Genomic DNA, 25,506 nt, shown 5'->3' with positions numbered 1-25,506 from the left:
GTGGCCAATTCTTACATACTGCACGTTTAACAACTTTTGTTACTTTGAATATTTGAAAAATTATATTCAGCGCTGCAATGATTATTCTTTTAATCAATTATTTGTCAACTATTAGATTAATCACCAACTATTTTTTTCAAGAAGTTAGAAAATTCATTCATTAAAATGAACATCTTTGGGTCGTAGACAAAAAAAGACACTTCACGACGTCATTTTGGACCCTTGGAAACACCGATTGACATTTTTCACCATTTCCTGACATTTGGACCAAACATGAAAATGATTGACAGATTATTCAGCAATGAAAATAATCGTTAGTTGCAGCCAACCTTCAGATTGGATAAAGAATTTGGCAAAGCTCAGATTTGACATATGCATTTAATACTGAGGTTTGATTCATGTGCAATAAATTGAATTAACTGGCTAAAGGCACTACTACTTCAATTACTACTAAAGTGTGTGTTTGTATTTCTTCCTCCACATCACATATTGACCCATTCAGTCAGATATTCAAACTAGCAATATTTCAGTCATTACTCCCCCCTCCTAAACCTTTGTCTCCTGCTGCCTCTATGGTGTGTATGTGTGAGTCTGTGTGTGTGTGTTTGCACTTACTGTATATATATTCACATGTGCTTAAAATTTTGGAGCACCTCTCAGGCCCATTTATGCTCTGTAGCAGTGGGAAACCGTTTTATATGCATTGAAATTTGCCCACTGGAAGTCCCAAAAGACGGGCCATTACCTCACTGACAGTACGCTGTGCTCTGCGCTGAATATGTGAATGAGGAACATGGCCTCCGCCGGCGCTGACACCGGAATGCTACAGCGGGTGTGAATATGAAATACAGCCCCTTAAGGTGGAGCGCGTGAATCTGAGCCCCGGACTTCTAAAGGCAGCGCGTGCGAATCTGAGCCGGGCCTCTCTTAAGGTGGCATGTGCAGATTTGAGGTAGTCTCCGGTTTGCAGGCTGATGGACGAGACTATGACAGACATTCTGTGTCAAGGGGAAGGGGCGAGGGGCGTGATGGGGCCCTGAGGGGGGCAGATTGAGCGGGCCAGGTGGTACGGCTCTGCGCTGGCATGCGGGGCACTCGGAGGGTGCGTCTATGTTTAGTCCTTACATGATGTTACATGTGCTGTTTTTTCTGGGCCTGCTGTGGGATGTAAAGGGGGCAGAGCTGTGCCTCTTAAGTGCTTCTCCCACTGTAGCCTTTACAATGGACACTGCACACTTCTTTTATTGGATTTGTAACATTAGAATTAGTTTTACACAAGTGCTGCACTTTTTGTAAGCCTATACACACTAAAACATTATACAGAAATTTAGCATCAACTCGATGTAAATACAAAAGTTTTGTTCATTTTCAGATCATTTAACACATGCACGCCCACACACATACAAAAAATTACACAAATTCATCTGACCCGAAGCGTTTTGACTTGAGATGATCAGCTGACTGAGCACACTGCCCAGAGTTCACTGAACTCATCAGATTAAGCAGCATATTAAAAAACTTCCCAGCATGCAATGTTAGAGCTCTCGTTACAAGAACTCTCATTTTTTGTACTAAAGTAAAGAAACACACTGTGTGCCTTTAATGCATATTTATGTCTCATGATTGTTTCTTGTGATAGCAAACAATGTGAGCCATGATGAAGGGTAGCATCCACTTCAGTCCTTGACCCCATAAACACGACATGTCTTTGCACTGTGGTGTCAGTGTCAGCTGTACGATCCAGTGTGTACGACTCAGTTGCATCTAGTGGTGAGGTTGCACTCTGCAACCAACCGAACACCCGTTGTCTCACCCTTCCCTATGGTGGACGATAAAACGCACAAAAACACCAAAGCCCTCTCCAGAGCCATTGATTAGTTTGTCTGTTCTGGGCTACTGTAGAATCATGGCGATGCAACATGGTGGACTCCGCGGAAGAGGACCTGCTCCCTCTGTAGATTTAAAAACACGACCATTCTTAGTTTGAGGTGATTATACCTTAATGAAAACATAGTGAAGAATATTGTATTCCATTTCTGCACTTACCCTTAATCCCTGACACTTACCTCTACTTGTAAAAAGGTCTAATGTCCCTTCAACATGCTTTCAATGACCAGTAAAAGCCCTGTGTATAATGCAACCACCTCATTCATTTCAATGGGATCACTGCGTTGGCACACTGGGGGTCATCCCCTCCCCTGTACCTGCAGCAGCGTGCCCACACACACATATACGGCCGACTGCTTGCCTTTCTCTAACACAGTGCGATGTGTGCTTAAGATGCTGGGAGTGTTAAACGACGGGAACAGAGAGGAATACAGTGTGGTCCTCTCTAATCTCTCATCACTTAGTTGGCAATTTGACAAGAGGGCCACATCTACATCTCCTGAAAAGTTAAAGTGTTTTTCAGCAGGAAGGACCACCGTGACGTGTGAGTCACAGCAATCACTGTAATCACGGACAAATTATAGAGGGAAGAAACTTGACAAGTTGTTTAATACATCTCACAGTAAAGGTTGGTTCGTTTTTGACTAAAAGCTGAACTTCAAGGACAGTCTGATGTCGGCTTCTCTGCTCATTACCTTTTTATATCATAAGTAGTCTACCGATGACTTCAGCTGCCTACTTTGGGTACGTGACCCTCGGCATGCATGACGCGGTGACCTCCGCAGAGTCTCCCTGTTGTCATCCGCCCGCTGTGGAGCGCTTGCCTGAAAGTTATGAGTTGAAATACATGAATGACACATGTCTGAGATGGACACAAAGGTTTTTATTTCTTTCTCTGTCTGTAGGAGTTTGTTTGAGAGGTTGTGTGGGGTCGGGAGCTGTTGATGTTTAGAGCCTTGATACCAGGCCATACAATTAAACTCAGCTTTCTCAGACCCACATGCACAGAGACCTCCTAGCTCTTATACTGCACCTATGGGAGTTTTAAATCAACGATGTGCTCTCTCCCACTCCCCTCTCTCACATTTTCTCACATCGTTTTGGCTTCTTCTTTCACATTTCTCCCACTAGTAGATCTTTCACTCTGCCCTCTCTTCCCCCCTCTCTCTCCCTTTCAAACCTTGACTACACTCCTCTCTCACCCTTTCCCCTCGCCCCCTCTCTTCTCAGAACCATGAACACAACAAATTTTCCGAGCCTGAGTTTTTAGCATTTCACCATCTCCCCACAGAACGCCTATTACTCAACCAAGTCAGCCCCACCGCACTTTGATGTGTGTGAGACCTCACTGGTGGATAAGTGCTGGTGTTGGTGTGTGTGCGTATGTGTGCATGCAGCGGTGGTGGTGTGTGAGAGCTTTGCAGGCTTGTCATGGGCGGGTGATTGAGTCCAGACGCTGTGGGTTCCTCTCCTCACCGCCGTCCCCTCCCCCCTCTTCTTGGTTGTGGGTTCAGAGTGTGTTGGGCCCGGGGCGGGTGGGGCCACGGCTCCCTGGGGTGCAGTAAAGTGATAGGGCAGCGCAGGGGGCTCGGATCGCCCCTGGGGAGGGAGGTCAGAGGTCTGAGTCTCGGGGCCTGCAGAGCGATCAGGGCTGTGTTAGTGAAGTCAGCTTCAGGTGGGGCCTTCCTGTAGAACTCACTACTGCTTAGGTTAGCTCGCATCTGGGTTTCTCTCTCTCTCTCTCTCTCTCTCTCTCTCTCTCTCTCTCTCTCTCTCTCTCTCTGTGTGTGTGTGCGTGCATTAGTCTTACCTCTGTGGGGTTAAGTATCCCTCCTTGTATTCTTCTTATCTTTCTGCTTTACTTTTATCCTTTTCCTCCTGAAAAGTGTTGAGGAAATCAATCAATCAATGTTTAAAGTGTGCTTACACATGAATGCAGCCCGCATCTACATCAATATATAGATTCATCCAGTGTAAGTGTTTGCTCTTTGAGCTCTTTGCTCACACATGTGCAGCATCAAATAAATAAAATAAACAAAAGATAAAAACTGATTTTAGACTAAACGAATAACTTGGAGGTAGTCAGAGTCACTTTTCTTGTTTTAGTTAGTTGCTCAAATTCTACATTCTGAGTTTGTCCATCATCAGCTCAAGCACTCGGGGGTGTAAGTACATTGTGCACACCTACTGCACGTTTGTGAACAGAAAAACAGAACCACATACATGTCTGCTCTGTGTGTCCCTGAGAGCTGCAACAACTAATAAATTAGTTGTCAATTATTTTACTAATTAATCTCTATTTTGATAATCAGTTAATCTTTTTTTATATTCTCTGAATCCAGCTTTAAAAAATGTGAATACTTTCTGGTTTATTTCCTCCTCTGTGGCAGTAAACTGATTATATTTGAGTTGTGGTCAAAACAAGACATTTGAGGACGTCATCTTGGGATCTGGGCAACACTGATCGATATTTTCCAGCATTTTCTGACATTTAAAAGACCAAACAACTAATTGATTTATCAAAACTAATCAACAGATTTATCGACAATGAAAATAATTGCTAGTTGCAGCCCGAGGGTCCATTCTGGAGTCTTAACTTTTAAATGTCACTCAAAGCAGCTGTGCTCACAGGACAGCGATAGCCAACTGAACACAACCAGTGTTAAGGGAAAATATGAAATATCAAAAAATGTGTTCTGTTTAAAAGATGTTTAAAAAATAATGAAAAGTTAGGAAAGAAAACAGAAAATGATATAATGTTAATATTTACTTATTATGTAATATGATATTTATATAATATTTAAAAAAGCTGAAATCATTAGAAGTTAACAAGGACTTTACTTAATTGTTGCAGCTCTATTTTAAAGATACCTTAGCAAGAAACCTTTAGTAAATAAGCAAGAAGAGGATGATGGGATTCTCTCTGAGCAGAAAGAGAGTCAGAGAGAAGGAGAGAGAGAGAGAGAGGAGTCCAGTTTACAGGAAGGACACACAGCAGTGAATGAAGCGTGAAGCACTTCATGGGGAATTGAGTTTTTTTTAAGAGACTTTTTAAACTTCACCTTCCATCCCTCAGCAGCTCCTAAGATGGACGACAGCGAGGTCACTCTGTCACCTGGGCTCAGACTCTGGCCAAACACTGGCTCTGAGGCTGAATAATGGGCTGTCACTAACCCCTGACCTCAGCTCAGAGTCTAAGGTGTCAGATCGATATCAGCCGAGCGCGGTGAGCAGCTCATCTGATGGGAGGCATCCTGGGATGTTGAGCTGCTCCCGGAGGTTACACGCTGACCGTGTGCTCTGAAGCTAGATTAAAAAAAATCATCCACTTACTATACTGTATGATCATCACTATGTGTGTATTCAGTGATCTGTAGCATCATGTTCCTCAGTATGTCCAGCAGGTGCTGATGGGACATATTTCAGTGGGGTTATTTTAACAGGACCGGCTCTGGGCCTCCTGGAGTTATGTGACGTTAGGGCTGGTGGTGGTGTGTGTGTGTGTGTGTGTGTGTGTGTGTGTGTGTGTCTGGGCCGACACATATGCGCGCCTGCATGCATACACCTGCAGGTATGAACGCTGTGTGTTTGTCGGAAGCGCCGGTTCTGTGGTTGGAACATTGTGTTGTTGTAAACCGGCGTCATGGCAACCTGAACAACCATCTTTGGCACAGAGGGGGTTTATGAGTCGCTCTGTCGGCCCCATGGGGTTTTACACTGACTGAATGACGGAGACATGCTGTGTGTTTGTGTGTGTGTGTGTGTGTGTGTGTGTGTGTGTGTGTGTGTGTGTGTGTGTGTGTTGACTGACACTAACCCCATGCTTCTGTTGCTGCTTTGACCCCCCTGACACCAGAATAGCGTTGTCAGTAATTAACCTGCCTCATCCAGACCCTCTTGTCTGACACAGTCAGCAATATTCACCTTAAAGGGTCAGTTCACTCAAATCAAGTAAATCACGCTCTGATTGTCAGCTATGTTTTGGGGGAAATACACACAGTGGTCAGCTGATAAAGTAAGTCCAGCGAGAACTAATGAGTTATAGAGTCATAAAAGTGAGTTTTTGCAAGACCTTTAGACTGTTGTTAGTCTGAGTTTTGGTGTCATTTATAATAAAGATTCCAATAATGAATACAATTTAACTCAAAGGATCAAAAAGTCAAAAGGAGTCAAAAGTTGTACTTTTTACTCCACTACATTTACAACTTTAGTTACTTTGCAGATTATGTGTGCATCAGAGCAAAAGTAGAGCATTGCCAGATACTTTTACTCAAGTAGTAACGTATGGGTGACTTTCACTTTGATCACAGTAACATTTTAACACAATGTCTTTACTTTTACTCTACTTTTTCCAACACTTGTATTTTCTATAACACTACAGTATAATTATGTAGTTTTTCCAGGAAACTTTATTATTAGAAAATTACATCCCTTTAAAATAAAGCCCGAACTAGAGTGCTTGTATTTCAACAACATTTTAAGACAAAATATTTGAGGATTTGTTTTTTTATTAAATTAAAAACAATGTAGAAAAACATTGTTATACTCCTAAACGTATATATTGAAGAAAGTTATGCTTTCATAATGAGTTTTATCTGTTTCTTTACAGTGTGCACTGACACGCGCCTCAGAGGCAGCAGGTCCTCATTTGCAGACAGACAGAGTTTAGAATATACATGAAGCTTTACATAAGACATTCCCTGTCTGTGTGCACTCACTTAGCCTGGCACACAGTGTGTCTGCAGCTGCACTGAAGGACAACTTAGTGATTGGCACAGTCAGGACCACCGCCGTCCATAAACAGACCGTCCGCTCTCATTCCCCCCCGTCTCCGCTTCCACTCTCTCCAGCCTCTGTTTTAGTTTTTTAACTATCCGAGGTGCCTTCCCACAAGCAGCAATGTGTTTTCAATCTGAGGCCAATTATTCACCTCCTCTGGTTTTGTTCCCAGCAGGAAAAACACAGAAACAGAGAACTGTCTATACTTTACAGCCTCCATTTTTCCCATCTCCGCGCTGTCAACGCCCAGTCGGACTGAGCCCCCTGGCAGACACATTATGTGTTCAAATAGATTCTGTGTGTGTTTGTGAGTCTCCGGACAGATGTGTGTGTATGTAATTAGACAACTAAGTAATAATGGCTTTAACCTCCCAGCGGTGAACAAAGCTGAATGATGGGACAGGTGGAGGGAGGGTGATCAGACCTCCCCACCCTGAGGGCAACGGGACAGACAGACCCCATCTGGTGACATCACGTCACATGACCTGATTACCCCCTTTTTTGGCCCCATAAAGAGTTCCCCCTAGAGGCTGTAATCAGGAAGTGCAGGTTTCCATGGTGTTGTTTAGAAAGACAGTTAGTACACATCGGTTTGTGGAGGAGGAAATTGAGGGACTTGATATAGAAGCAACATGAGGTCTGCACTCTGCGGTCTGTGTCTTTCAGTGCAGACATTATCCTGTGTGTGTGTGTGTGTGTGTGTGTGTTGAGACAGGAGCTTCATGTGTTTCTGTGGGCTGAAAGCATCTCCTCTTCTCTGTCTTTGTGGGATAACCCTGGGAAGCTGCCCCTTGTCTGACCCAACTGTGTTCATGAGGAAACAACAGGAGGGCTTTATCCTCTTCTCCTCTCCTCCTCCTCCCTTCTGCTTTCTTCCACCCTCCTGTTTTGTCTACATTCTTCTTACTTCTCTCTTCTTTCCTCATTCTTCTGTCCCCCATTCTTGTTTGTTACATACTCCTCTTCTTTTTGTCGATCTCTTATCCTTTTCTATTCCTTGACTACTTACATTCCACCATCTTTCCTCTTTTCTACCCCTCTTTCCTCTGAGCTCTCCTCCCATCTACTGTCTTCTCCTCTCTTTTCCCTCGGTTCCCTCCTCCCTTCTTCCCTATTTTGCTCTAAAGTCTTCTACATTCCTCGTATTCTTCCTCTCTTTTTGTCTCCTGCTCCTCGACTATCTTGTGTTTATCTCTTTGCTCCTCACTCCATCACCTTCTATTCCTCCAGTCTTTTCTCATCTCTCTCCTCTATTATCTTCTTTCTTCTTTCCCTCTCCTCTCTTGCTTCTTCACTTGCTCCTCCGCGCTCTTTCTCTGAACCCATGTCTAGTTTTTATTTCTCTCTATATCTCTATATCCTCTCCTTTGTGATGTGCTACAGTTTCAAACTGACCTAAATATTTTTGGCTGATTTTAGTTGTTTGTTTGTTTGTTTGTTTTTCCAACTGAAAATACTAAAGCTGACTAAAAAGTCACACAAAAATGAGAATTCAGTAATTTATTTACTTACCCGCATTTTTCTTAGAGAGTTGAGAGAAAAAGAAAAAAGAAAAAAGAAAAGGAAAGGAAATACACAGAAAATGGCTCTAAACAATCTGGTTCAATCAAAGTCTCCAGAAGCCCTGAGATACTAAATCAATTTGAACAGACTTTATTTACAGCATTTCTAAAGCTCAAATCTTCACTGTAGCCACAAAGCTAAAAGTGTTAGCACACACACCACTTGAAGTGTGTACACAAGCTTGACCTGCATCCAGGGTGTAAATAAGGTCTTTTCAAATCAGTTCAGGATCTCAGGGTTTCTGGAGATTTTTTTTTTGTAATTTATGAGTTTCAAGTTGTTTGTTTATAAGTTGTTTAGGAGAATGCTGCAAAGCTGTTTTTCTGTGAAGCTCCAGAAATGTTTTGTGGACTAAGAAACTTTACCCGACTTTTCATCAGCATGGGTGTGAGAGGATTGTTACTGAAAATTCATTTTTGGGTGAACTTTTCCTTTAGTGTCAACAAATAATAAAAAAAAATGTCTGCACACCTAAATAAAAAGCCCAACTTCACAAAAGTGTTCACCAGCAGTGAGGGAGACAGTTCAAGAGTTTCTTTTTTCTTTTGTATTCCTGCCAACAACATAAAACAGAAAAAACACAAAGCATTCACTGTTCCTACACCAGAATTAAATTTTTCCGGGCAATTTGGAGAGGACTTTGAAAACAGCATTTGGTCCTTGAAGTTAGGAAATAAAACAGTACCACTTTTATGGGATGTACGGCTCTCCAATTTCCTAAGAATTTCCTTTGAAGTTTCCTGGAAATGGTCATGTAATCTGCCATTAAATATTGAGCAAATAGAGACAAAGTTCTCACGCTGATCTTTTAGTTAGAGTTTAAGTTATATGCACTGTTGATGACAATATCTTTCCTCTACTACCTCTCCTGTCTTTTACTTTTACACTCTTGTGGCTCTTCTCTCCTCTTCTCGTCTTTTCTTCTACTTTCTCCCGCTCTCTTCCCTCTCTCTCCTCCCCATTGGCTCTGTGGTTTTTTTTTTTCACTCAGTCTGTTTGTGTCTACACCGGCTCTGCCATACCTTACCTGTGCCAGGCCGCAGAGCGACAATAACACAACAGAAGGGGATAAAGAAAGCAAACATGCAGGGGGAGCTCAGTGAAAAGAGGGATTACCCGTAGATGTGTGCTTTGTTAAGAGCTCCGGTTACTGATTCATTGATAAGCCCCTCCAACTGGCTGTGAGTAATTCAGCCAATCAGGGATCATTAATCCCCAAGACAAATGAATTGAGGATTTAGGTGCTTTTATTTTGTTAATGGCTCATTATGACACATTTATAACTGACACTGAACCGCTGAACCGTGCTGTTTTTTTCTTTTTCGCCAAGGTCTGATCGTTCTTTCTGCCTCCTGCTTTTAAAGCCCTCAAACTGGCGATCAGCCTTCACCGAGTCCTGCTGCTCAGAAAGGCGCCAAAAGGAAAACACAACTGTTGAGATTGCCCCGATCGGCCCTGTGAAGGCTTAATGACTCACTAAATAGCCTGTAACAACAAAGCCATTTAGACAAACAGATGAATAAGTCTTGCCGGTAATGAAAAAGGCGGAAGATTGTGAACGCTGCTGAGGGTTTAAAGCTCGGTAAATGAATGAATTTTTCTCACACTTGAGTCCAGCCCGTGGCGGAGGAGGGTTGGGGGGGTGACGGATGCTCTCAGGGTCTCAGGGTAGAGACGTCATAGTGGAGATCAGCAGGGGAAAGTCAAAAGAAGAAACCAGAAGACATTGAGAGATTAAATGTCATCCATCCGGCCACATCTTGAGCCAGGCTGTGTGTTTATGGCCCCGTGTCTTATCAATATTTCATTTCTGCCACTCAAAAACCTCCTCATAGCCTCCATCTGGCAAACATCTGGAACATCTGCTGGCACTCTCACACTGCATTTTAAATCATCCTTTGTAATAAACACCTACAGTCCATATTTTAGACTTAAGATGTACACAGACTCTCCTCTGCACATGTTTGGCCACATTTGACTGCTCTCTAAACCCATCTGTAGTGATGGGATCATGAATAGATAGCAAAAAAAGCACATGGTTCCAAGGAAAGATGAGAAACTGATACACAAACTACATTTGGCTGCTTGTTGTTTCCGGGCCTGTCCCTGATGCCCTCCCACGGCACAATATTTTATTTAGAGTCCTTCATTAACTGTTTTATCAGCTGTTTTGATCTTTTATGGCAGGAAGGTTTAGTATGGCCTCAGACCAACTTCACAGCACGACATAAATACAGTTCAAATGCAGCTTTCAGCCAGTTGGAGCTTAAAAAGTTTGGTCATGTCACCGGTGGCAACAAATCTTGATGACTAAAGTATAAGTTGTTTCACTGACTAAACATCATGGAAACAACGTGGAAAAGACATCTAATATCTAAGACGTCTTTTCGCCCTCTTTTCAACCAGGTGCATCAACATCAATTTGTCACAAAAAACTAATTTGTTCAGTTCTGATAAAAACAATTAACTCCGCCAAGGAGATCATGGTTTCACCCGTGTCCTCTTATGGATTGGTTGGTTTGTCAGCAGGACTACACAAAAACTAATGAGCAGATTTCTCCAAAACTTGGATGGAGGATGGGTCTCAGTCCAGAATAGAGCCCATTAACCTTTGGTGCTGATCCAGATAAAGGGACGGTTCCAGGATTTTTTTTTTCTCTCTCTTTCTGTAACATTGTGAGATAGGGGCTAGCGTTTTTCAACATTGTGGTTCATTTCTCAGGGCGTGATGCATGGATCTCGATGAAAACAACAAGCCTGTTTACGTGGCTGGTATCTATGAGTGAGTGCAGTTCGATGCAGATCTGGTGAGGTTAAATTATGGTTTAGCAGTTATGGGTGGTTTAATATTTAGAGTGATACAGGGCTATTGAGCTTTGATAGCCTTTAATAGCTTTAATTAAAAGGAACTGTTGGCCTCGGTGGAGGTAGGCGCTCTGCTAAGTGCTCTTCAAGTTTGACCATTTGTTCAGTAGATTGAAAGAGAGGCCATAATGATAGGTAGTTCTCCAAAGTCATATTTGACTGTTTGGCGAAATGGTCTCTAAATGCAGACCCATTAAACACACTGAGTTTTTCATATATAATGTCCTAAATTTGGAACTATGAGGCTGTGAGCTGCCAACAATAAGCTTCTGGCTTATTGTGTGAGGCTTTTACTCTCAAATAATAGAAGGGGTGACTGTGGCTAAGAACACAAAGCGCCTGCACATTAATCAGGAGGTTGGTAGTTTGATCCCTTACCCCTGCAGTGAAATGACGGTCACCTTAGGTTATTACAGGGTTTTGCAGTAGAGACATTTTTCTTGTGTAAATAATATTCTGTCATCGTTTTGGAGCCTGACTGAAGAAACCACTTCAAAATTTCTCAGCTGAATGCCAGGAATGCAAATCCTGGTGGAACACAGTCTAACTGTGAATGTTCAATCAACGTCGGTGAGTCGTTGTAGTCATTGAAAAACTTTTGTACCAGTTTTGACCGTCTTCTCACCCGTGACGTCTTTTCAGCAACAGAATGCTCACTGGGATCGTATGGCGCTGTCAAGATGTGATTTAGAATTTTGCGAGAGCATTATGAAATTCTTTTGCGCAAAAATGTAACTAAGTGTGACTGTCTGTGGTTTTAGTGGCTAGATCACAAGTCTATTGCATATTGAAAAAATATGCAAAAAGTTGCATAAGGATCATAATTTAACAGGTGCAGCAGCTCTTAGTATTAACCAATTCCAAGAATGCACTGCAGCATCGAGTGGCGATGACTGTATTGATTTGTATTGAGTCCAGAAGTGAAATCCAATCAGAAGTGGTCACTGGAGACTGATTATAAGCTGCTTGTTGATGCCAGGAGTAAAGCAGAGTATCAGGATGTATCTGAATACAATTATCGTCACTTTCGCAAACTTTCCCCCACCTATCTCTAACAAAGCCACTAGTCAGAAACTGTCTTAATCCTAATCTGAGCTGTTCCTCCTGGGTCAGACTTGATTGACAGCCCCTGACACTTGCAAGGTTGCAGCTAACATTTAAGGCTTTGTAAAGACACGGCAGGACAAAGCAGGCTCTCCCACAGTGCCTCTGGCTGAGGACATGATACCGCGGAGCCGGTTGACCCCTGCTAGTCATAATATCAGCGAGCAGCCCTGAAACCGAGGCTGAGGGAGGCCATGCTGTGCCTGCCTGGAGCCAAAGCGCTCAGCTGGTGCTGGAGGAAGGAGAAAAAAAGGAAAAACTGGGAGAGAAAACAAGGGCTTTGGTTTCACGTTTGACCAGACTATAATTAGAGAGAGAAAAAGATTAGAATACGGCTGCTGATGCCATAAGACACACGCGCACACACGCATCCGCTCATACAAACACAGTAGGACGGCCACTAATCCTGCAGCACATTTACAATCTGTGTAACGACAACCTGATACCCCCAGCAGGCCGCGGCGAGCACACACCTCCCTTTATGCTAACTCACGCCTCCCAAAGTCCCAACATGTTCGTGTCAACGGCAACAGCTGCGCCTCAACCCCCCCCTCCTGTCTCACCTGGCCTCAGATCAGCTGACTGGTACTTCCCTTTCCCTTGGCGTGGAGCAGGAGTAGGTGTAATATCTGATCCGTGGGCAGCGACACGTCAAAGCAAAACCCCCCGGCGTGTTCACCCGTATCGGATCATCAGGCTGCTGCATGCTTCAACACGATCTCTGGCCTGTCTTCCCCTGATGGCCCTCACTGTGTCAATGGACAGAGGTGGAGTATTGAAGACATCCGCAGTATGTCAGTGATACTGGACCGCGGGCCATTAGCAGCTACAGAGACACAAGCAGCCGGCTGTCCAAGCCTAATCTGTCTCCGCTAAAAGCCTCAGAAATGCAACCTTATACGGCGCCTATGGGAATATGTGTTTCCAATCACTCTCCTCAGGAATGAATACCTGGCATATCTCGCCGCTGCACTTTTTCCCCTTTCTCCTGTCCGCTTGGTTTACAGTAAACACCAGGCGCAAAATCTTGGGGCTGTTTCAAGGCGAAGCTTGAGAAACAGGCCTCATTTTCCCAGAGTTGGAGATTCCACAAGGGGCTCCTGCATCAAGCTGTCATATTGGGCTAATGAAAATCTCATTCTACAGAGGGATCCTCTTAAAGCTGCTAAAGGCACATGCTAACCAGGGGATTAGCCCTGTAACGCTAGGGGACTTTAATTTCAGCACCAGCATAAGTCATCGCTGCTGAGCACTAACATTGATATATGGCTTAGGACTGACTAGCGTGTGTCGGGAGAGGTTTCTGCCGGGGCGGGTGTATTGCAGGGGGATTCGGATGAGTCCCACAAGAGGCCTCTGGGATGATCGAGAGTGACATGATGAGACCCTGAGAACAAACCAGAGGAGCCTGGTTGTGTCTTCCACAGTTTCCGAACACATGTGGGAACTTTTCCTTCACTTAGAGACCCAAAGTATCATCTCTTGTCATCAGGTGTTGGAGCACTCATAGCTCTTTGGAGAACACACAATCATGGAGCATGATGGCGAGAGACTCCCCAAACAAATCAATGAGTAACTATCTTCCCATCTGAACAGCTGCTGCCAGTGTACCCTTGAGCAGAGCACTGCTGCTTCAGGGGATCCCAGTGTTAAATGTGTAGAAAACATTAAGCAAGCTGGTGCAGAGCGAACATGCACACTCAGCACATTATCATTGGGTAAATAAAGGTCAAGATCACATGATGTGGTATCTTGTGGGAATTATCCCTGCAGGTAAACATGTAGAACAATCACCTCACCAATAATACATTAATCCTGTTAGTGTTATTGCTGACATGCACAAACCGGCCCTCACTGTGGGTTATAAAAACAGTTAAAACAGTCAAGTAAGCACATGCAGTCACATGTTGGTGTAAATGCAAACATGATTTTATTAAGTATTGTATTTTACAGAGCTGTAAACAGAAGATCAGCCTGATTACATCTTTGTACATTTGCTGTAAACTAACTAAGCAACTGTATGTGTCCGTGTGTTTGAATTCAGATCAACCTCTCACATATCTCAGTACTCACCAGACTCCGGTTCTCTGAGTACAATCAGAATCCAGTGTGACACCAGGTGTTTATTCCTTCAGAAGGTCTGGCTCTGTACCTGACTCTTGACATAGAGACCCTTAGCGCCTGAATTTACATGGTGAACTGAAGGTCTAACAAATGTGAATGCTTTTCTGTCCTCAAAACATTTGCAAAGCCAATTTTTGGGTAATTTTCATACCTACATTGTTGACGTTGTCCTTGCCAGCAGTCTTCTTCTATTCTTCTTCTGTTCTAGTTTCTTGGCATGTTATCACCACCTGTCCATCAGTAGGATAGTGTGAAACCATGGCACCCATGTGCTTGTGTGTGCGAAACAAAACGGAGATCCACATGTAAAAACATTGCTCCATTCACTACTAGTGGTCAGAAACTCCACAGGTTGCCTTTGAATTATGAAAATAAGGGCTTCAGCATTGACTTACCTAGGACTCCTTAAAGACTTGACTTAGGACTGAAACCTTGTCAGCATTCAGAGACCTGAAAGACTTTCACTCAACCACTCTGCATATATTCACATTTCTCTCTTTTCTCTCTCCTCCAGGTTTTACCGGGGTGACTACCACATCGACGTCTGCATCAACGACTACCTTGACGTCTACTGCCCGCACTACGTCGGCCCGGTCTCTGATGAGCGGGCCGAGCGCTACATCCTCTACATGGTGAACTACGATGGCTACAGCTCCTGCGACCACACGGCCAAGGGCTTCAAACGCTGGGAGTGCAACAGGCCTCTGTCACCGAACGGACCACTGAAGTTCTCGGAGAAGTTCCAGCTCTTCACTCCCTTCTCTTTGGGCTTCGAGTTTCGCCCTGGCAGAGAGTATTATTATATCTGTGAGTATGCACTAACCTCCCTGTATTATTTACAGAAATGACTGTATCATTGGCAACTTTGGCTTCTTTAGCTTTCTTTAACTGATAAAAAAAAGCATGTCTTAAAGAAAGGTGCCTAAAAAGTCATGTTTTAGCATCAGTAAACTCAGGTATGGTATCAGCATTAGTGTGGAAAGATTCACAGTGATACCCAGCTTTAACTGGCAGTTACATCAGAAGACTGATATCAATTCCATCTTGGAGTTTTGCAAAAAAGACAGCAGCAATGTTCCGGTTTTGTTTTGCAAGTCCTTGGAATGAGGGCCAAGCCAAAATACGAGCCAGGGGGAGCAAAACATCTCTACTGTTGAGCTCTCGTCTGAAGTGTCTTTTGTTGCTGACTGGCTGAGCTCAGTTTTCTGCTCCTCGTGAGAAGACACGGGAAAACAAACAGCTGGGATGTCCTGTTTTCATAAGTGAAGTCAGTGCCCTGCAGGGCCAGAAGAGAGGGACTAAATGAGATACAGTGGTCTCCACGGTAGATTTTTGGTATTTAACTGACATCGGTCAGAGGAACTTCATAGTTTGCAGGAAACAGCAGTAGAAGTCAGTGAAAAGAGTGCTGTCTTGGCATTGCAACATATACATAATAAAGATATCAAATACAAGGAGACTTGTGACTGAGCAGGAGAAGTGTGGGGAAAGTTTTATCTCTATACGTCAGTGTTGGTGCAGCTTTTCAGCCTTGCAACCAGACCCAAAGCAGGTGTTTCTGAAAGCTGCCTGAAACTCTGAATTCATAGAAACACACAGTTTGGCTCACCTGACCAATCTCAGGACATGTTGTGTTCTGTTACAATGCATTTCATGATTTCTGATCTGTTGTCTGCTCAGTGATGGAACCGTCTGAACCATGATTTCCCAAATATATTCCATCCTGACATGGTCTGTAGCTTTGAAAACTTAAAAAAAAAAGACTTAAAAGGATTAAGATCACAAGGACGATTTATTTAACTGTGAGGCAGTCTGGTAAAAATTTGTTTTGTGTCTTTCAACACTTTTCTGTGCCTCACTGATCTTGGACAGTGCTACGGGCGAGCATCTGGGCGCACACCATCATCAAGATCGTCCTCATGCGGGTTAAGCCAAATCCAAAGCTGTATTTTTGCTGCAGTGTTTTGTATTGTGATCTTTTGCACATTCACTCATAGTTTCTGTTGGATCTCTCTGTCCACTGGCTAGTCTACTTGACTCCATTGAATTGACATGACTGCATTGTTGAGGAAGTTGAGGGCCGCGCCAGAGATTTGTTGATGCTATTGCATTTCCTTGGATGTTGATAAGAAAAGTCATAGATTGCCTAATTCTGTGTAATTTGTTCAGTTGGCTCCGGCTGATGTGAAACCGAGTGAAGATGTTTTTGGAGACTTTGATGATGATGATTGATCATTCAGAGAGAAAGGCAGAGACAGTCCTCATGGCCTCGAGCAGTTTCAGGCCATATGGACTATCTCTTGCTGACTCAGATCCATGACTCATCCATCAGATCCTCGTTCACTACAGACAGAAGACTGGATCTGAGCACGGGATGAAATAACAAAAGACAGACACACCTCCGGGAAAAATACCGAGGACTTACAGTCAGAACATTTCACATAATAGCCATATTTGTCCTACATGTATAGAGGTGTGTAGTTGGAAAGAAGAGCTGCTTGTGGAATTATATATACCGATACATTCCCCTTTGAATGGTAACCTCTGTGTTCTTTGACAGAGATGTACATGATCCACCTGTGTACACTGGCAAAAATGTTGCTCGAAAAATAAGTTTAAAAAAATTAAAACAAGGAGTAAAATTCTACTGATTGTGTACCCATGAGCCTCAGCTGTGAAAAAAACAGATGCTGACCCAGACTCTGTAAAAACAAAGTTATGTGAAGTAGCATTGGCAATTTGTTTAGCCACATACCAGGAAGTTAAAAACACATTTCCATATTATCATGTTACATTAGCTTATAAAGTGCCAGCAAAGAATTTAAATATCCAAAAGGAAACATTAGTGTTGCCAATATATCCAATAGTCCAATATACTCTCTCTTTTTAGCATTAGCTCCTTGTTTTAGTTTCCATTTACATCATAGGGAAATATCTAGCTTCTAAATGCTACACTATATTCACTTTAGCTAGCTGTTAGCTTAGGCTGTCATTTGGTGCTGGGCAGGAAGTGTGCGACGTCTGTCAAAGCTTTTCCACTATAAACAGCTGCTTCCTGTAGCTCACCATTAGCGGCGCACCAACAGAATTCTGGGCTTGGTGATTTAATTTTTTGAATTGAAAAAAGTTTGTTTTTTTTGGTGACAGTCTATGCCTTTTTTTTTTTTTTTAAATCAAAGAACAAGTTATTTTTTTATGCAGTTTCTTATCATTTGTACTTAAGTTTTAATGTCCCTGGGAGCCTATAACAGCTCTAGCTGTCAGTTAGCTTGTATTGTCTCACACACAGGAGCTATACTTCTCAAGCCTCCATTTTAGCAGGAAAGGCATTATTTTTCTTAATTTCAATTGAATGTAATTATTTGTTCACTCAAATATGTTCTTATTAGGTCTTCCCTGGTGCTGTGAAACTCACTGACATCAGTAAAAAAAACAAAGTATTGCTGTCACATGTGAAAAAAAACATTTTTCCAGATGGATCCTTGTTTTATTCCCAGCAGCATCATCCACATCCAGAAACACTGGTTACAGTAAACTCTGTTTTATCAGCTGCTGGTATCAGTGTCAAATTGCATGTTGACTATGTCTTGCTCTGACATGAGTTGAACAATAGCTGATAGTTAATACCAGTGTTGTGCACATAATATGGTTTGGGAATCTGTTAAGAGGCCATGTAAATGACATGTTGACGGGGGGGTTCATGTCTGCTTGTCTCAGTGAAGACAGACTCTCCTTTGTCCTCCTCTGTGGTGATCGTCATTCGCCCAAGGCAGTGTGGAAGAGGGGGTGGGCCACGTCAAATACATGACACCTGCAGTTGGCTGAGGGCATGCCCGTCTGGCAGCCAGACAAACACCCGGAGGAAAGCCACCCTGGTGTGGGATCAGTATTGCGGCTGGTCCTAGAAGGTCAAAGGTCACCGAGATGACGGCGAAGTCTGTGCTGCGAGCTTCTCCTGGCCTCAGAGGGCGGCATGTTTTTCTAATAGAGCCTCAGTGGAGCGGGGAAAGCCTGATCCTAATCTCAGGGGATAGAAATCCAATTTTCAGAGGAGACAGTTGAGAGTCTGGCTCTCCCTGTGTGAGAGAGATGACTGTCTCCCCGTAAAGCCCTCGCGCTTCAAACGCCCGAGTCCCGCTCTGTACAGCCAGTGCAGATCTACATCGATAATGACATGAACCCCGCCAGCACAGCGCCCCGACAGTTTCCCTTTAGCTTCCTGCGGCTGGAGCAAAGACAAAAGGCTTTCTTCCCCAAGATAAACCGATCATCACAAGAAAAACATCTCTCATCCCGCTATATCAGGATCCGTCTAATTCACCTCACAGCCACACCAAAGCTCGGCCTTACACTGCATTCCTGCCTGTTTGGTGATCTGTGATACCAGTCCCAAGAGTGCGATCGCTACCATCACGGGTCCCACAACACATGACTGAACACGTAACATGTGCCTGAGCGTGTGACCGGGCGCTGTTGTCATGGCCAGGCGGCGGTCGGATGACCTGAGTAGCGCTGGGTCTAGGGTTGCAGACAGAGCTGGAGTTACAGTCATGGTGAAGCACGGCTGTGTAGCTCGAGGATAGAAAAGCCAGACTCTGACCTCAGTGGCAGACATGAGAGAGAGGGAGAGAGACAGTTGGGTAATTGTGTGTGTGTTTGAACCTGTGGAGGGATGGTGGAGAGAAAGTGAGATGAGGGAAAAAGAGTGTGACAGATGAAGATAAAGAATAAGGGGGAAAATGACTGAAAAACAGAGAAAGAAGAAGGAAGAAAAGATTCTGCAGGACATTTTGGAAGATATCATCCTCAGAAACAAACAGTATCTCTGAGAGTAGAGGTCACCTGACACATAATCTTAAATAAGTCATAGTCATAATTAGTCAGAAAACTGGTTGTAGTTACAAAGGTGGCAGGGTCCGCCAAATATAAACAGTATGAAATTGTGTTGTCCTTTAAAGGTAGTTTGTTTATTCAGTCATCAGTGAAGATCTTTAAAATTTCTTTCTCAAAACTACACAGTGCTCCTTTAAAGAACACGTCCTACTGTCAGTCTTTCAAAAAAACCACATCAAAGTGTCCGTAACACACACCAGATAATCTCCGCTGATAGATGACACCTCAGGGTGCATAATCCTGCTTATACCATGGTCGATTACCGACTGAAAACAAGAGCGGCTGTGTTTTGTTTTATTCCTCTGGAGGCTGAGTTTTATTTATTTTCTCTTATTTATTACATTTTTTACATTCTTTTGGTGGTTTTATACTTTTAATTAGGACTTTTTGCCGTCTAAAAGACAACTGCGGCTCCTGCTTCATTTCTCTTTCTGCAGCACAGACTGAGCTGCACAGCTGCTTGTTTTTCCCTTTTTTGTGGACGTACACGGACCTGTGTGGTGCACCGAGGAGTCTGGACTCTGCACTTTGTCCAACTTACTGTGTTACTCATTTTTGTCAATTAAAACTGTGCATAGCAGGATTTTACACACGACACTGATCTTCTACCAAAGTTGCAGATATAACTCCATGTCTGCACGGTTTTGATGTTCTCTGCTCGTTTATTTTAATATTAGGAGAAAATGGGTTATTCTCACTAATATTGAGAACAGCTGAACAGCTTGCCTGTCAAAGGAGCTGAAAACTGTTAATTCAATATGTGGCAATCAAATGTATTTTATATCAATTCAAACTGTGGCTGCTTCAGGTGAGAGCAAATTAAATATAGTGTGAGGCATATGTGTTGTTGCCATGGTTACCTGCAGTTTAATATAAATTGCTCACTGACTTCAGTTTAGTTTATGTGAGAGAATAAACAAAAGGTTAAAAGATGCTAGAATTAGCCAAGAGATCAGTTTTTATCTGAACAAGGTGTTAAAAAGGATTCTTAAAATAAAGCAGAGGAAAAAACAAACAGGGCATGCAGTTGAAAGATTGGAAGAGGACATACAACTCTTAGTAAAACACCAGTAAACATATAGACATACAGAACATCATTGCAAAAAAGCAGGACATAGGCTACAGATAGCAGCTGCATAAAGAAAACTCAGTGCTGACATGTAGCTGTATTAATTCGTGTATTAGTAGCTGTTTTTTTTCACCACAATTAGAAATGTGCTAAAAGGATTATGCATAAGTCCCACATTCTGACATACTAAAGAAAAGCTGCTAAGAAAGCTCCTATAATTCACTCATGAACACGTTTCATTTCCTTCCTTCCAAAGTTTATTTAGTTATTTAAAAGCTGTTATTTTGTAGCAGCAAAATCAGGAAATGTTTGGTTTTCACCGGCAGTTAATGTCAAACCCCTTCTTTCTCTCTGGTCTCCTATACAGACCCGAGTTGAGTAATGCAGGTGGTTTGAAGGTGAGAAGGGGGGTCGTCACGGGTTGTCCGTGATCCCAAGTCATCACCAAAACCCACTTGGAGGCTAGTTAGAGGCGCTTTTCCCCCACTCTGATAATGGACCATCTCTGGTTTGGTTATACTGATTATTAAATGCATAGCGCAGCACCATGGTCTGATTGTGTGTGGCCAAACGTGCGAATGGAATAAGCCAAAAATAATTGTAAGGTGCTGTCCTATGGTATGATTTCACAAGATTAATAAACCGTCCTCGATGGGAGCTTGAGACAATGGTTCCTTTCTTCTGTCCAATATATCTGTCCATCACGACGTTCGTGCGAGAGTGCAGGAGTACACTTTTTATAGGAGTCAGAGTAAAGAGCGATAATGACAGCCAAGGAAACAGAGACAGAAGGAGTACGAGAGGCATGAAGAAAGAGAAAGACGAGGCTTTGGCCAGTCGAGTTCAGAGACAGAAACTGAGACAGTGAGTTCTGCTCCAGTCACCGTCGGGGTGTGAGGTAAGTTACTCGATACCCGCTGACACAGACAGAAGCAGCGTGATTGACACCGTTTCTCTCCGTTTATTTCCCCCCTCTGCTGCTTCAATTCCAATATTCCTCTCATGGTGAAGTTTTAAAGATGATTTTTATCTCCTCTCACAGCCGCACGGTATCTGATAAAGAGCCTTTTGAAATAGGAGCCAGAGTCACGGGCGACAGTGGAAACACTGAAACGGTTTGCTTTTTATCAGGAATTCACCGCTGGGCCAGAATCCAGCACACAGAGCGTCTGGGCGGAAGGATAGAAGAGTGTCTGGACAAACTTTGGACACGTCTGTGGACAGATGCACATAGTCGTGAAACCACATACATGCATGCATACATACTCAGCACACGGTCATCAATATCCAAACACTCTCAGGGTTGTTTGTGTGTGTGTGTGTGTGTGTGTGTGTGTGTGTGAGAGAGAGAGACTTGGCAGCCAGCAGGAAATGACAGAGGTCAGAGTATTGAAGCCCATGAAGAAAAGTCTGAAAAGGAAAAACAGAAAATCTATTGTTGGATGTAAATGCAGCCACAAAACATGAAAATATTCCTGACAGCGGCGCAGACAGAAGTTGGAGTCATTCGTCACAGCTGGAGACACCCTCAGTCGCTCTATTAGCTGCTTGGTCCCCTGCACTACTTGGAAACTAATTAGTTTTGGTAGCGCTGCAAAACAATTGCAGCAAACCCCACCAAAAAGTTTTTAATGATTGCCTTTCACAATCAGGAAACAGGGGAAATGAGGTTTTGTAGGTGAGCCTAACAGCATGACACACATCTGCAGAAATGACTGCCCCTGGCCAAATTAGCCTGGAAATATGAGGGTGACATTGAGATGTTTCATATCATAAAATATGGAGCGTTTCACGTCAGGATGAGAGGGAAGTTCAGAGGCTCTTCAGACTGTGTTTAAGGGAGATGCGTGTGGAGTACCTCTGATGAAGAAACTGTCGACCTTGTGGGAGAGCGTTCATTTTGGCTGCTTAGCCGACGTTAATGAATGAAGGTAGATTGTGGGGAGTGAAGAGGCCTCAGGTGAAGCTGTGAAGTGAATATGAATGGAGAATGCTGAGTGGGTTTACACGACTAGAACCTCAAAACTTATGTTGGAGTCGGACTGCACAATATTTTTGCCTTTGTAGATGCAGATGAGGTGATCAGAGGATCAGGAGCTCTCACTGTGACTCGACCTAGAGATACATCAGTCTGTGATCTGTTGCTGTCCAACATGCAGTGTGCTGTCCTTCAAGACTTGTACTACATACATATTGTAGTTTAACAGGAAGGAGGCAGCAGGAACTGACTTTAGAAGTTGAAGTGCTAAGTAAAGTACACATTGATAATCTTGAATAACCTGTGATTCTGGATTATTAGTGGATACACAAGTGTATTATTATTATTTGTATTAATAAAGATATTATGGAGATTTTGGACACTTAATTGCGTTTGCCTCGGTAGCTGGCTGACATTTTTTGAAAATGCCGCTGATGATAAAATATCTGAGTCTAGCTATCGAAAAACACTTCCTTTTGATACCTTTGAAATATAACTTATTTTTAAAAACATTCTTTTTTTTTTGATTTAACAAAAGTTGCCAAAGTTCTCAAATGTTAAATGTCTTACCACAATCTTTTTATTTATTTATTTATATATACATTTGTACTTTGTCTGTTCTTTTCAGCCAATCAAACTATGAAAAAATAAAAACAGCAGCTACCTGGTAGAGGGTGAATAGAGGTGCTGCGGCAATGAACAGTACAAGGAAAATAAAGTGTTTTCTGAACATTAAAGCATGTGAACCTTCTCTAGCAGACACCCATGATAAAAGTCTGAACCTAGAAATGAGAACTGAGGGAAAATCAAATGTTCTAATTCAATTTGTTTTAACAAAACTGTTTGTTTCTGAAGATGATGACTCATCATGATCTCATTCTTGACTGTAATATGTTGACTGCCCTTTTAAACCATAAACATGCAACCCTAGATTAAATCCAGGAAGGTATTTGGAAATGTTTTGAACTCTACGTGATGTTTCCACAGCCGCCATCACTGACGACAAGGGAAGAAGAAGCTGCCTTCGACTCAAAGTCTTCGTCAGGCCTCAAAGTGAGTCACGCGTTGTTGTGTCTACTCTGCCCAGTTTTCCATTCTGCTGTGCACCAGCCTGCGATCAGGCTGACGTTGAAGTTCTCTAATCTTCACATATCCTCTCTCCTCTTTGTTTCCCCAAGACAATTGTGTGAAAAACTCTGGGACCGTGCAGGAAGGGGTCGACTTTGACGACAACAGTCACAACTCAATAGAACCCAGAGGTTGGTGGGAATAAACAATACTTGTGTGTGTGTGTGTGTGTGTGTGTGTGTGTGTGGTGTGTGTGTGTGTGTGCGCGCACATGTGTGCATTACAGACAGAATTTATATTTCTTTTAACTGCTACGTCTGCTGATGATATTCCTTCCTTTTCATTTCCTGGAGACCTGTCTTTCATTTAATACGTATTAAGGAGAGTTAAAGAATTGAATAATCAAATGATGAAGAAAATTGGTTTTCTATGACATTTTTTCCAGGGCAAAATGTCTTGAACTGTCTCAAGTTTATATAATGGACTAAATACAACCAAGTTTGGAGTATGTGTTCACAGTGGATAAATTAAAATTAAGTACAAAAGTAAATCAGGTCATTGAGCCGATGTAGTTTTCGTATAATAGCAGGAATATCTACTATAGTATGCATAGTGTATGAGTATATTAATGACTTGGTTAAATACGGCATACATTTTTGTAAAATAGCTGTTATCAGCAGATGCACACATTTTCATTTACTGATAATAGGCTTCACTATTGCATTTCTTTATTTTTCTATTTCATTTCAATATTGTAGGTTATCAGCTGGTGAATCATCTCTACTGCTTAGCATGAATCTATGACTCATTATCAGCTAATACATCCTTAAAATGATATTTCTTCTGTCTTTTGTGTGTGTGTATGTGTGTGTGTGTGTGTGAACATTTGTATTTCTGTGTGTCTAAATGACTTGTTTGTGTCTGCAGTAAGTAGAATTTAGCTAGAGGGTGTGGGGTCAAAAATTAGCTGAGCTTCATGTGGTTATTAAAAAGTAGTTTGGCAATTTGGGAAACACGTCACATTTGCTTTTTTGCTGAGACTAAGATGAAAAGATTGATGCCACTTTGATGTTTGTGTGCTAAATATGAAGCTATAGCCAGGAGATGTTTAGCATAGCTTAGCATGAAGATTGGACACAGCTAGAATTCTTATATCCAAAGGTCAAATAATCCACCTTCTTACACCCCTAAAGATCACTCATTAGCATATTATCTCGTTTTTGTACACAAAAAAACAACCATCTTATTGCCATAATCAGTCTTTTTGCTAAGCTAAGCTAACTGCCTCCTGAGGTATAGCTTCATAATTGACAGAGAGACATGAAAGCAATATCGATCTTGTCATCTAACTTTAAATGTTTAAAGGAGACCTATTATCCTTTTTAATTTTTTCCTTTCCTGCACTGTTTTATATACAGTATGTTCTTGTGCATGTAAAAGGTCCGCACCACCAGAAGCTCCTCTCTCCCACAGAAAACACAGCTCCTGAAACGCCTCGTCAATAGCCTCACCTTTTAATTCCGTGACTTTGTGACATCACACTACGTCACCATGTCACATATTTGCATAATTAAAGCCTAGCGGCTAGTTTTGCCAGCAAAAATTGATTTAGCACAGCTGCTCTGTTGTTGTTAGCAGTGTTGGGTCAGGCGTGTGCAAGCTGGCCAATCAGAGCAGACTAGGTGGAGACTAGGAGGGGAGGTTCTTAAAGAGACAGCAGCGTTTCAGATAGAGGGGGAATACAGAGCTGCAGGACTGGACAGTGTGAGAAAACTGATGTGTTTATGGAGCATTAAAAATGTAATAACTTTTATCTCTTTTTTCCTTCAGACGGCGTCGGCCCCGAGTCACCAGAGCCAGCTCGAAGGAATGTGAACTCTGTCAGCCGGTGCCAGACTTCAGTCCTCCTGCTCAGCTCCGCCCTCATCCTCCTGGCTGCCATCTTGTCTTTATAGCGCCCAGTGTGAGGAATCCCACGGGAATGGACTGTCCTGATTGGACCACAGGCCGCCCTACCCTGCAACCCCTCCCCTCAAGGAGCACTTTTTAAAAAAAAAGAAAACACTGACAATCTCTCTATATGAAAAGAGAGAGGACGGGACTTCAACACTGAAGCCTTCGCTGTTTTTTTGACTTGCCAACTAGTGTGATTCTTGACTCTCTGTGGGTGCCAGTG

The 25,506-nt window shown here is 42.8% G+C and overlaps 1 protein-coding gene across 1 annotated transcript in view; it reads left to right on the top strand.

Moving 5' to 3' along the window:
- The window catches only part of LOC141006298 (ephrin-A5b-like), an 81,137-nt gene extending 55,842 nt beyond the window's left edge, over positions 1 to 25,295 (top strand). Inside the window, exons 2-5 of the mRNA XM_073478455.1 lie at positions 14,837 to 15,129; positions 23,250 to 23,315; positions 23,441 to 23,521; positions 25,161 to 25,295. Of these exons, the coding sequence (XP_073334556.1) occupies positions 14,837 to 15,129; positions 23,250 to 23,315; positions 23,441 to 23,521; positions 25,161 to 25,285 (565 nt within the window). The 3' untranslated portion in view covers positions 25,286 to 25,295. The remainder of the gene's footprint in view (positions 1 to 14,836; positions 15,130 to 23,249; positions 23,316 to 23,440; positions 23,522 to 25,160) is intronic.
- Positions 25,296 to 25,506: the final 211 nt, after the last annotated feature.

The sequence above is a fragment of the Pagrus major genome, chromosome 12 (genome assembly GCF_040436345.1).
Source record: "Pagrus major chromosome 12, Pma_NU_1.0".
NCBI classification, from domain to species: domain Eukaryota; kingdom Metazoa; phylum Chordata; class Actinopteri; order Spariformes; family Sparidae; genus Pagrus; species Pagrus major.
Note: the sequence above shows the minus strand (reverse complement) of the source record. Positions and strands in the feature narration are given on the sequence as shown.